Source organism: Heterodontus francisci, chromosome 15 (genome assembly GCF_036365525.1).
Source record: "Heterodontus francisci isolate sHetFra1 chromosome 15, sHetFra1.hap1, whole genome shotgun sequence".
Lineage (NCBI taxonomy): Eukaryota > Metazoa > Chordata > Chondrichthyes > Heterodontiformes > Heterodontidae > Heterodontus > Heterodontus francisci.
In genome coordinates, this window is record NC_090385.1 from 48,346,871 (window position 1) to 48,359,907 (window position 13,037).

Below are 13,037 nucleotides of genomic sequence, written 5' to 3' on the forward strand. Positions count from 1 at the left end.
TCAAAAATTAAAAATTTCTGACAAAGCCCAGGTCTTAGAGAGGTCCTAAATTTCCATGGCGTAAATCTGATTATGCACCCAACCAGGAGCCAGCATTTAGTGGAAGCCATTTAAACCATGTCATCACTCCAGCACCAGGCCCCTTCTTCCATTCCTAGTAAGAGCCTTCCTTTGATCCCAGCAAGAATGAAGGCTGCATTTAAATCAGCTCACATGTGTAGTATCTTTTTCATCTCTGTCCAGCAGGATTTTTTATTTTCTACTTGTAAATTCCACAGTGTGTAAAGTGGGCCACAATGACTTAAACAAAATCTCTGGACCTATAAAATTAACTGAAAATGAACCGATACAGTACATTAACTAACCATTGTACCAAACTTTTCAATGAACAATGCTAATTTAATGAATTCATGGAATACAGAAAATAAGAAATTAGTTGCACTTACTTAAAAGTCCATAGTATTCTATGATTGTCATGGTTTGCTTTAAATTGATCCCTAAATTGGTGCATTTATGTATTACTGGCTTCAGTAACATGCAGAGCTTCAAATCAGAACAGCGCAACCCTGTGATAGCAGCTCATATCTGCAACATGCAACCGAAGAGAGACAGTAGCAATACATGGAGTGTATAGTTAACCATTGTTTGTGGATTGGCGTGAATTCAGTACTGAAAATTGGTGGATGGAAGACCACCATTTTGTGTTCCACCTTCGATCTTTCCTGAAGTTGCTGTGTATTCATCCCTGTCACTAAATAGTTCAGCATTAAAAATCATTGCTACTACCAAGAAATGTTACGGAGGTAGAGAGCAGTTCTTACTTAAAACTGCAGTAAGTTTAATCTGCATGACATGATGATCCAGCATTTATTGGCATGTTTATGCTTTGTTGTGCTTAATTTCAGAGTTATGAGCTTACAAAGCTATTAAACCAAGACTTGAATCCTGGGAGTCAAAATGTCAGATCAAAACAGGATATGCCAGTCAGGCTCACTTCCACCCTCTCAACCCAAACAACATTTCCCTTCCGGCTGAACCATTTAAAATACATCTAATCTGTTATTCTAAGCTCAGAAAAATATTTATGCAACCCTGTTTCTGTACAAAGCAAAAGGAACTGAATAAATGGCTTGTTCACAGTTTCTATAACAGATTTTTCCTTTCTTTGTGTTCTTCCGAAAAACAGATCATTTTAATGACTCACCTTCACGTTTTATTTTTTTCTTCATTATGTTTAGTTACAAGCAACATTGCCCCAAACCTTGTGATAAATATCTCAAATATCCTATTAGCCAGTAAAAACATTCTGGCTGAGAATGTTATTCAGGGTAATTGGAGTCACCACAAGAAACAGCGTACCATTCAGTTCCCAACATAGAGTCTAGTATCACTGCCATGCAAGCTACCTGCTAGTATCACCGCCACACAGGCTGTCTGCTCTGTTTTTGAGTTCTGGTGTGTTGACCTGCTCCTTTGTGTATTAGAGAATCTGGTTGGTGCTTTACCATAGTAACTCTGTCAGGATTTGGTTTTTTGAGTTGTAGAGATTGTTTAGCATGAGGATTCCTGGAGCCTAAGGTCGCAGTCTCTGATTTGTTTAGGGAACTCTTAGAACTGGTGACTGTAGAAGTTATAGTAAAACTTGATTGTGGAGAGCTGCACTTTTCCTTTTGATTTTGGATAGATTTTCTTCCAGTTGTTGCCTGCTCAGGGACTTTGAGAGTCTCTTTTTTTCCCTTCACGTCACTCATTTGTTTAATACCTGCAGCTAATGTGATAGGTTTCCTTTGTACTGGACTTTGTAAATTCCTGTGTGTTAAAACTGGCCTGAGAGAGAGAGGTTTTTCAGATGTAGGTCCTTTATGTCCCAGAGATGTTGCTGTCAGTTCTTTCAGAGATGGAATTGGGTGGATCTTGGTAGGATCACTGTTCATTTTGCTTTTTCTGTTTGTAGTCGACCTCATTCCACCTTTGTTTAACTCTGTGGTAACTTCCTCGGCAAAATGATCAACTCTAGCTTCTATTACACCAAAAGTCTTTTTAGGAGTTGGAGAAGATTGGTGAAATTGTTTCCCCTTTGTAGCTGCATCTTGTTGCCCACTTCGCTCCAAGGACTCTCTCTTCCACTTTGAGCAGTGACTCGGATGTGATTTTTTCAACGACAGATTTTCATAAGATTTCAGTCTTTTGACTGGAGTTCTACACTCAGCTGTGCGATTCAGCTTTGGATATTCTTTGACAAGTGGAAGAGTTTGCTGTGATTCTCCATGTTCTTGTGCATGTTTTGCTGTTTGTTTGATAGTCTCAGGTTCCTGGATTAGAATGTCTACTCTTTCTTTTGGAATAGGATATCCCACCTGCATAACATAGTGCCCTAGCTGTTGTTTCAGAACTTTCTCAGACACCGTTCGCATGAGATTTGCCAGTTCCTTGTCATTGAAGTCACCAGTTATGCCATTTGTGTCACGATCTCGTTCCATCTCTGTTACTCCCGCAGAAGAGTATGTCTTTTTTGTACAATGTGCAGTATAGAGAGAGTCCTGTTTAAAAGACCTGTGTTCCCATCGCCTCAAACTCTGACTTTGTAGATTTCTGGCAAGTGACCTCTCCAGCTCATCTTGACCCAGTTCAATTTCAATAGAGGAACAAGTAGCTACTGAGTGCCGTTTCTCTGCCATTTCCTTCTCCCTCTGTTGCCTTTTCAATTCCTCCATTTCACGATTTGTATTCTCCTGAGGAATAGAGGAATAATGTTGATTGTTAATACTTTGGGGGGGAAAATTCTAGGAATTTCTCTCATTCCTCCTTCAATCCATAAAGTTTTTTCCAACATGTTGCAAATACAGTCAGAAAAGAAAATCAATATAACCTCCATTCCCTGAGCTCATAGCAGTAACATTTCTACTGGCCTTGGTAACACTGCCACTGTTCTGGATACATGCCAACCTAGAAAACTAGCACAAGCTATCCAATAACTTTAAAAATGCTAATACTGCCTGCAAAAAGCTGGTAACTCAGAAACAGTCCCTGATATAAGCTTGTGTCATATGAAAATAACTAATTACCCTGAAAAAGCAGTGAGCTGGCTTGTAACATAAGCTGTAATTATATTCAATTGTACTTTAGTTATATTGGAGGAACAGAAACAGAAACATAAAAGTCTGAAGGAGGATATAGTGTCAAAGGACATTTATTTTCTTAGGATACTTAGGGTGTACTTGCAGAAAATTTTGATTGTTGACAGTGTGGCACATTTTCTAGTATTTTGGAATTGACAATGAACAGGGACAGTGATTTTTTTAAAATTTAAAATGGTAGGGACATTTATCCAATTTCACTGCTCAATTTCCCATTTGAGATTGATTTAATTTTCTTTATATTTTAAAACTTCTTTTTCCTATTTTCAAATGATGATCAGTCACTGGAAGAAAAGTGGTATTTTCTTGAAAAAAAAAGCGGATAGCAAATACAAGATTCTGACCTAGTCTTATTGACCATAGGATCATTCCAGTCAAGGCAATAGATATCAATTTCAGATTTATGCACACATCTGATGAATGTTGTTCTCCAATTGGTTCTGAATTTCTAGTGGGTGTTTAGACCTATGCTATCTCACATAAAATTGAAACTTCACATAAAAACTGAATAAACCTGGTAAATTTTGAAAGCTTTTATATGTCAGAATTGAAAAGCTCTTAATCTAAAAAAAGGAAAAACAAAGTGATATCTGCATTCTTAACAGACCAGCACTTCCCACAAGCCACCACAATAGTCACTTGTTCACCACCACACCCTTAGTTCACATTGGCACTCTATTTCTTCATGCCTTCAAGGTTCTTGACTGGGGGAGAAATTGGATCACATGGAAGTTCAGTGTCATTATAGATAACACTCAGTCCATGTGATCTCCTGGATTGGTTTTGATAACCTGAGGAGGTTGGAGTGGAATTTTAAAGAGCATTTTTTCCCTTATTGGTCCTGGAATTTTTCTCTTTTTTGCTTCTCCCTGGAGATTACATGGCTGTGGGGAGAATGGAGGGAAGTATTTAGTCAATTTACTCCAGCTATCATGGTGTATAGCATGCTTGACAGACCAACTGGTCTTTTCTTGCTGTCAATTTGTATGTTTACCTGGATCTAGTTCCCAGGATACTGTACTCCAAAGATCACCCAACCTCCCAGTTTATGTTAGCACTTTTCTCCCTCTATTCCCTGCAAGGAATATTGTCCTTTCTCATTAACCTAGCACTATTCTCCCTGCCTCATTTCATAGACTCATAATGGCATAGAAGTAGGCCATTGGGCCCATCGATTCCATGCTGGCTTTCTGCAGAGCAATCCAGTCAGTCCCATTCCCCCACGCTATCTCCGTAGCCCTGCAAGTTTATTTCCCTCAAGTGCCCATCCAATTTCATTTTGAAATTATTCAGTGACTCCGCTTCCACCAACCTCGCAGGCAGCAAGTTCCAGGTAATTATCACTTGCTGCATAAAAATTTCTTCTTCATATCCCCCTCAGTATCTCTTGCCCAAAACCTTAAATCTGTGTTCTGTCCTTGTACCATCAGCTAATGGGAACAGCTTTTGTCTACCTTATCTAAACCTATCATATTCCTGTACATTTCTTTCAAATCTCCCCTCGACCTCCTTTGTTCTCAAGAGAACTTCCTCAGCTTTTCCAACCTAACCTTGTATCTAATATCCCTCATCCCTGAAATCATTCTGGTAAATCTCCTCTGCACCCTCTCAAGAATCCTCACATTCTTTCTAAAGTGTGGTGACCAGAACTGGACACTCTATTCTAGTTGTGGTTTAACCACAGCTTTATAAAGGTTCAGTATAACTTGCTTGCTTTAGTACTTTCTTTTGGGCCTCCTTATCTCGAGAGACAATGGATATGCGCCTGGAGGTGGTCAGTGGTTTGTGAAGCAGCGCCTGGAGTGGCTATAAAGGCCAATTCTGGAGTGACAGGCTCTTCCACAGGTGCTGCAGAGAAATTTGTTTGTTGGGGCTGTTGCACAGTTGGCTCTCCCCTTGCGCCTCTGTCTTTTTTCCTGCCAACTACTAAGTCTCTTCGACTCGCCACAATTTAGCCCTGTCTTTATGGCTGCCCGCCAGCTCTGGCGAATGCTGGCAACTGACTCCCACGACTTGTGATCAATGTCACACGATTTCATGTCGCGTTTGCAGACGTCTTTATAACGGAGACATGGACGGCCGGTGGGTCTGATACCAGTGGCGAGCTCGCTGTACAATGTGTCTTTGGGGATCCTGCCATCTTCCATGCGGCTCACATGGCCAAGCCATCTCAAGCGCCGCTGACTCAGTAGTGTGTATAAGCTGGGGGTGTTGGCCGCTTCAAGGACTTCTGTGTTGGAGATATAGTCCTGCCACCTGATGCCAAGTATTCTCCGAAGGCAGCGAAGATGGAATGAATTGAGACGTCGCTCTTGGCTGGCATACGTTGTCCAGGCCTCGCTGCCGTAGAGCAAGGTACTGAGGACACAGGCCTGATACACTCGGACTTTTGTGTTCCGTGTCAGTGCGCCATTTTCCCACACTCTCTTGGCCAGTCTGGACATAGCAGTGGAAGCCTTACCCATGCGCTTGTTGATTTCTGCATCTAGAGACAGGTTACTGGTGATAGTTGAGCCTAGGTAGGTGAACTCTTGAACCACTTCCAGAGCGTGGTCGCCAATATTGATGGATGGAGCATTTCTGACATCCTGCCCCATGATGTTCGTTTTCTTGAGGCTGATGGTTAGGCCAAATTCATTGCAGGCAGACGCAAACCTGTCGATGAGACTCTGCAGGCATTCTTCAGTGTGAGATGTTAAAGCAGCATCGTCAGCAAAGAGGAGTTCTCTGATGAGGACTTTCCGTACTTTGGACTTCGCTCTTAGACGGGCAAGGTTGAACAACCTGCCCCCTGATCTTGTGTGGAGGAAAATTCCTTCTTCAGAGGATTTGAACGCATGTGAAAGCAGCAGGGAGAAGAAAATCCCAAAAAGTGTCGGTGCGAGAACACAGCCCTGTTTCACACCACTCAGGATAGGAAAGGGCTCTGATGAGGAGCCACCATGTTGAATTGTGCCTTTCATATTGTCATGGAATGAGGTGATGATACTTAGTAGCTTTGGTGGACATCCGATCTTTTCTAGTAGTCTGAAGAGACCACGTCTGCTGACGAGGTCAAAGGCTTTGGTGAGATCAATGAAAGCAATGTAGAGGGGCATCTGTTGTTCACGGCATTTCTCCTGTATCTGACGAAGGGAGAACAGCATGTCAATAGTCGATCTCTCTGCACGAAAGCCACACTGTGCCTCAGGGTAGACGCGCTCGGCCAGCTTCTGGAGCCTGTTCAGAGCGACTCGAGCAAAGACTTTCCCCACTGTGCTGAGCAGGGAGATTCCACGGTAGTTGTTGCATTTAGTACTAAATACCTCTATTTATGATGCCCAACATTCCATATGCTTTGCTAACTACCCTCTCAATATGTCCTGCCACCTTCAAAGATCTATGCACATGAACTCCAAGGTCCCTCTGTCCCTGCACACACTTTAGAACTGTCATTCAGTGTGTACTACCTTTCCCTATCCCTTCTGCCAAAATGCATCACCTCACACGTCTCTGTATTAAATTCCATCTGCCACTTGTCTGTCCATTCTTCTAGACTATCTATGTCCTGTTGCAGTTGATTGGTATCATCCTCACTGTTTGCTGCACCTCCATGTTTGGTATCATCAGCAAATTTTGAAATTTTACTCTGTATTCCAGTGTCCAAATTATTTACATATCAAAAAGCAGTGGTCCTAGCACTGACCCTTGGGTGACACCTCTGTCTACCAGCCTCCAGTCTGAAAAACAAACATTTACCATGACTCGCAGTTTTCTGTCCTTAAGCCATTTTTTTTTATCCATGCTGACACTGACCCTCCCATTCCATGAGTCTCAATTTTGTTAACCAGCCTTTCATGTGGTATTTTGTCAAATACTTTCTTAAAATCCATATAGATTTTATAGATCCATTACATTCCCTTCATCAACCTTCTCTGTATTTAATCAAAAAATTCAATTAGATTAGTCAAACACAATCGGCCTTTTACAAATCTGTACTAGCTCTTAATAAATGAAACCTCTCCAGGTGCTTGTTAATTTTTTTCCCTATTCTTCTTTCTAAAACCTTACCCACTACTGATGTTAAACTGACTGACCTGCAGTTAGTCGGAATGTCCTTACACCCTTTCTTGAACAAGGGTGTCATGTATACTACTTTCCAATCCTCTGGTACCTCTTCCATACCTAGGGAAGATTGCAAGATTATGGCAATCTCTTCCGTTATCTCCAACCCCACTTTCCTTTACAACCTGGAAAACAAGCCATCCAGACCAGGCGACTTATCCACTTTAAGCAGAGCCAGCCTTTCCACTACATCCTTCCAATCAATTTTCAGCCCATCCCTCTCCACCTCTACCGATATTTTGTCAACATCCTCTTCCTTAGTAAACACTGATGCAAAGTACTCATTAAGTATTCGAACTTTCTGTGCCTCCAAGCATATAGCACCCTCTTTGTCCCTAATAGGCCCTACCAAACTGCTTACTATTGGCATGCTAGTAAAAGATTTTCGGGTTCCCTTTTATGTTAATTGCCATTCTATTCCCATATTCTGTCTTTGCCAGCCCGACTTTCCCCTTTATTCTCCTCTTAAAGTTTTTGTATTTGGTCTGGTTCTAACTAGAAGAATACAAACTTTTTGTTTGATCATACTCTCTATCTCCCTTGTCATCCAAGGAACTTTGGCTTTGACACCCATACTTTTCCCCCTTGTTGGAATGTACCTAGCTTTTACCTAAAACATCTCCTCCTTAAAGTCCTACTTTTTAACTTCCTTCCTAGCTGCTGAAAATCTGGCCATAGGACCTCAATACCTGCCCTCTCTATGTCATTGGTACCGACATGTACCACAGCTTCTGGCTCACTTCCTTTCTCCCTGCAGAATACTCTACATCCTCTCTGTGATGTCCTCTACTCTGGCACCAGGGAGTCAACACACCATGTGGGACTCACAATGACAGTTACAGAAATGCCTGTCTATCCTCCTAACAATGGAATCTCCTATAACAAGTGGATTTCTATGCCTTGCTGTTCCCCACTGTGCAGTCCCTTTCCTATTTAAATGGTCTGGACTGCACTCCTTCAAGGTGTCATCACACCCAGCATTGTCCAATGCTGTGTACCAGTTTAGAGTGGCACACACCCCGAAGAATCCTGCACTTCCTGCCTCTTCCTATTCTTTTAGATGGTCATCCATCTACTATCCTAAACACTCTCTGCCTGTGGGGTGGCCACCTCCTGGAATGTATGATCCAGGAAACTCTCAGCCTCCCTGATGCTGTGCAGTGACTCCAGCTGCCCCGTAAACTCAAAAACCCTGAGCGTGAGCTCAAGCAGCTGGAGACATCTCCTACACATGTGGTCACCTAAGATACATTAAATGTTCTAAAGTTCCCACGTGGCACAATTCAACCTTCTTTCTTCCTACCTCATTCATTGGTGACAGAGTCCAGTTTTTTCACAGTTGATGTTAGCTCTAACCTATCTCCCTCCTCTCCCCTACCTCCCCCGGCCACCACCACCACCCCCACGCCCACCCACCCCCCCCACCCCGCCCCACTAATGCTGGCACTCCAGCCAGTTTATTATAGCATCCTGACATCTCCGCTCTACCTCTCATATTCGATGGCACACTCCTCTTTCCCCTGCTTGCATTTCTTGCTGGCACACATCTTTCCCCACCTAAAGTCATTACTGGTACTTTCCTTCTCCATTTGGCATTCAGTTAATGTTGACCACACTTCTTACTCCCACACCGAAAAGCACCATTCCTAGCTACCACCTTCCCCCCAGGCAAAATGTTGCTTTCAATCTCCCCTCTTTTGCTCTTGGTTTCTACTTCTTCTGCACCTCCTCTGTTCCATTCCAGAGCTCCTACACATTCCTGTTGCTCCTGTAAATAAATTCCCCTTTACTTTATCCCCTTACAGGGATTTCATCTTGCTTTAATCCCCATTCACTGTCTGCAGATGCAGGAATAAATTGCAGCAGCAATAATACTTGGGAAAGAGTTCAGAAGCCTCTCATATGCTGATTTTCCTATGTAAATATGGAAAGGTGGACTAGCCTGCAAAACACTGGCTCTCAGCATTAAGCGTGGCTTGTAGACATGTATATATTTTGTAACAAAAACAAGAAATGCTGGATTCACTCAGCAGGTCTGGCAGCATCTGTGGAAAGAGAAGCAGAGTTAACGTTTCGGGTCAGTGACCCTTCTTCGGAACTGACCCGAAACGTTAACTCTGCTTCTCTTTCCACAGATGCTGCCAGACCTGCTGAGTGAATCCAGCATTTCTTGTTTTTGTTTCAGATTTCCAGCATCCGCAGTATTTTGCTTTTATATATTTTGTAATACTGCTCCTGATTTTGCGACCGTAGCCTAAGGCACTGCCATTGTGCCTGAAACACTATCACATTACCAATATTCTCCTCAGCAACAGACAAAAGAAAACAAGTCACAGCAGGTAGTGGCTGCAGTCATCAGAGCCTGGAAACTACTTTTACTGGTATTAGTGGATATTTGGATTTAATTTCTGTATATCCCACTTAAAATAGATGGGTTAATGCCAACTTTAAAACAGTGTACAGAAGAATATCAACATCTTGTGTTTGTTAATATCACCAGTAATTTCCAGGCTCTGGTTGTGTAAAGGCATGAAATCAGCACCAAGGGGAAAAGATGATTTGATCAATACAGATAAATACTAGACCACCAATATACTTTGCCAATACTTATCCCATGGAGAATCACACTCTGGTATCCTTTCCATTTAGGTATTCATTCAAGTTTAGAGATCAAAATATTAAAATTGTTGTGGGGAAAAGGAAGGTTATTTGTCCTGGATGAACGATAACATTACACAGTCATTATTCTCCAGTGTTGACACTAATATTTTAGCAGTGGCATACAAACATGCCAGAAAGCCAATGCAATCAGATCGACATTGTTTGGTTCCAAAATTCCTTGGGTCAAGGGGGAGGGTGGGGTGGGGGGGGTGGGGGGGTGGTGGCGAGCACAGTAAAGGCCTGCTCGGGTCAGGGAAAAAACACCCCACAGAGCCCAACCTGGCCTAAGTCCCTCCATTTTATTCCGCGCCTGACCTGACCCGAGCCCGACCCGATCACCAGAATGTTCGCTTTACCTACCATGTGACTCCCAATCTGCAGGAAGCTGCAGCATGAGCGTGATGACGTCACAGAGACGCTCACTCACTGACTGCGCAGACTCAGAGTTTCCCTCCTTGACGTCCCGGACTCCCAACTCACGTAGGCTTTTCAACTTTTAACACTTACCAGCAGAGCAAAATGCAATACTTATTTTGTGTGTCCGACCCGGCCCGACCTGACCCGAGCCCAAAAGCCGGACCCAGGAGAGCGACCCGACCCAACCCGAACCCGACATGTCATTGAGTCCCGTCGGCTTTGGGTCGGGTAGCAGGCCTTTAGAGCACGGTTGTGCTGGGTCTTCACCATTTCCAAGATAGAATGTCAGTCCACTCTCTACAAGGCAAATGACAGCCAAGGGAGGTGACTCTCAACCAATGTACCCTCTAATTGTTTTTTGGAGTGTACAAGCAATTTGTTTAAGTGCGCGGCCCCTTTAAATTATTTTTGTGCGGTCGTGCACATGCGGTAACTTAAAGGGGCCAACTTATGCATGGGAACTTTCGAGGCCGCTCAGCTCAAGGGGAACAGTGCTCTCAACGCTCGTGGGTTCCTGCTCCTCAGGCTCCAGTGGGACTCAATATAGGAGTGGTGGTTGATATATCAAGTAAGTGGAGGTGTATCAGCCTCCACAAGGGTGTGTGTAGGTCCCACTGAACCCCAGGAGATACAATTTTTAAAAAATCACTCAAATCAGCTCCTTTGCTCAGAAATGGGAGAGGTGCTGGAGGTTCAAACAGACATAGGCAACTGGATGCTGGAGAAGTGCCCAATATGGCACTTGAAGCAACCTGATCCATGCAAATGAAGTTCCCTCCTAATTACCACACAAACTCCAGCAAGGTCAGTACTGGAGGGCACCAAGAGACATGATCCTGGTGTGTCTCAACTCAAGGAATAAAACTTCTGTGTTCAGGAATATTGCTAATGATAACATTGTCAACATTGTTGATTTTAACTAAATTCTGTCCTGAAAATACTGGAAATTCTCGGATATACCTGAATAGCTTTGAGGAATTTCTCACAGAAGCTTTTGAGAACAGTACAATATTCTTCCAGCTTAAACGTTTCATCTTCACAGAAGTATTCCACCAAGGATCGTCTCATTCTCTGGAACAATTCCATTTTTGTCCATATCTCTTTCAGTTCTTCCTTTGCAGTCTATAAAAGAAAACACAAGGGTAATAAAAGGTCATCCAAAGCATCAACAGATTTTTTACAACATTCAGTTTTTATGTTCTGAACTCCATGCATTTTAACTTGAGCCTATTCTTTCCCATCCCGTCACAAATACACAGCCACTATACAGAGACTGGGTTAGAATACAAGTCAGGCTGAACTTTAATTATGATTAAGAATGGAGTCACTGAGGAAGATTAGTAGTGAGAGTTATGGGCATAGTTTAATAGGGTATGAGTTCTATTTCTGGTCAGGCCTCTGGGAGTTGTACCAGCAGAGAAATTTGGAATATGAATCATCCCAAGCCACATCTAAACACCTACTGGTTACCAGTTCAAGAGAGCCAATGACAGTGTGCACCAATCATCTTTTGGACAGCATTCAGATACAGAATTGTGAGTCATTCAAGAAACCTGAATGGAGGGGAAATAGCGACAAGAGCAGTTTCAACTACATTTATCTACAGTTGTGTATAGTTTCACATATTGTTATCCTCTTGAGATATTTTTGACATCTAAAATTGAGGTTATTCATGTAGCTGCTGATGTCCCTTCTGAGTACCCATCCCCCTAAATTCCCAGCTTTCTCTCCTGCCCAAAGTGTAAATTACAGTACACAAGAAGGAAAATTGGCAACACAATCCATGAAAGGTGTTCAAATAGCTAAGGGTGGAGATGACAGAGACCTAGGAGTCTTAACAGATCCAATGTTAACTAGTGCAACTAATGCTGAGAAGCAATCAGCAAAGTCAAAACAGTAGCATACAAGTCAGGGGAAGTCATTATCAAACTATACAGTGCTCTAATCAGACTGTGAATACTGTGCTTATTTCCAGTTGCCAAGTTGCAAGGGAGACATTCAGACCAATGCAGAGAAGGGTCACAAAGCTAAACCGAGGAACAACAGTCTGAGTTATGAGGAAAGCTTCGAGAAACCTGGGCTTTTCAACCTGGAAAGGAGGCATCTGACAGTAGTGGGGCAGAAATTCATCTCAGGCAATGATGCAAATTGGGCGGTGTCAGTTCGGCCACCAGTTATATGCAGCTCCTGGTATTTAGATCCATTGACTGCAATAGAACTGAACATCAAGCACAGCCCAAGACAAATTTCTACCCCTAGATCTTTTAGAGATATACAGAATGTTCAAGGGAATGGAAAAGGTGATTTGGAAGTATTACTTTAAATTGTGGAAGTAAGACTAGGGGATGTAGGTTCAACCTAGAAAAAGGAAATTCTATACAAAGTGTGATGAAAACATGGAGTGGACTTCTAGATAGAGTAGTGGAGGAAAAGACTCTGGAATTATTTAAGAAACAATTAGATGCTACAGCAGAGGAACTAGAGATTTTTATTGATGAACTAAGGTGAGCAGAATTGCCTTCTTCATTTGTTATTAATTTGTGAACTGAGTTCTCAACTATCTATTCTATGCAGTTTCCCTCTATTCGCAACATTCTTCTTATTCCTATTGAATGACGTAAATAACATTTAGCATTTAGGTTAAAGCTAATAAACAAATTTATTTACAAGTAGAATAATACACAGAAGCACTTAAGACATAATGGGCTGCATTTTGCG

At 42.4% G+C, this 13,037-nt stretch overlaps 1 protein-coding gene across 1 annotated transcript in view; it reads right to left on the reverse strand.

Moving 5' to 3' along the window:
* Positions 1-1,005: 1,005 nt before the first annotated feature.
* Positions 1,006-13,037, reverse strand: part of fhdc2 (FH2 domain containing 2) — an 84,216-nt gene continuing 72,184 nt past the window's right edge. Inside the window, exons 11-12 of the mRNA XM_068047959.1 lie at positions 11,280-11,441; positions 1,006-2,732 (exon numbers count right to left, since the gene is read on the reverse strand). Coding sequence (XP_067904060.1) covers positions 1,416-2,732; positions 11,280-11,441 — 1,479 coding nt within the window. The 3' untranslated portion in view covers positions 1,006-1,415. The remainder of the gene's footprint in view (positions 2,733-11,279; positions 11,442-13,037) is intronic.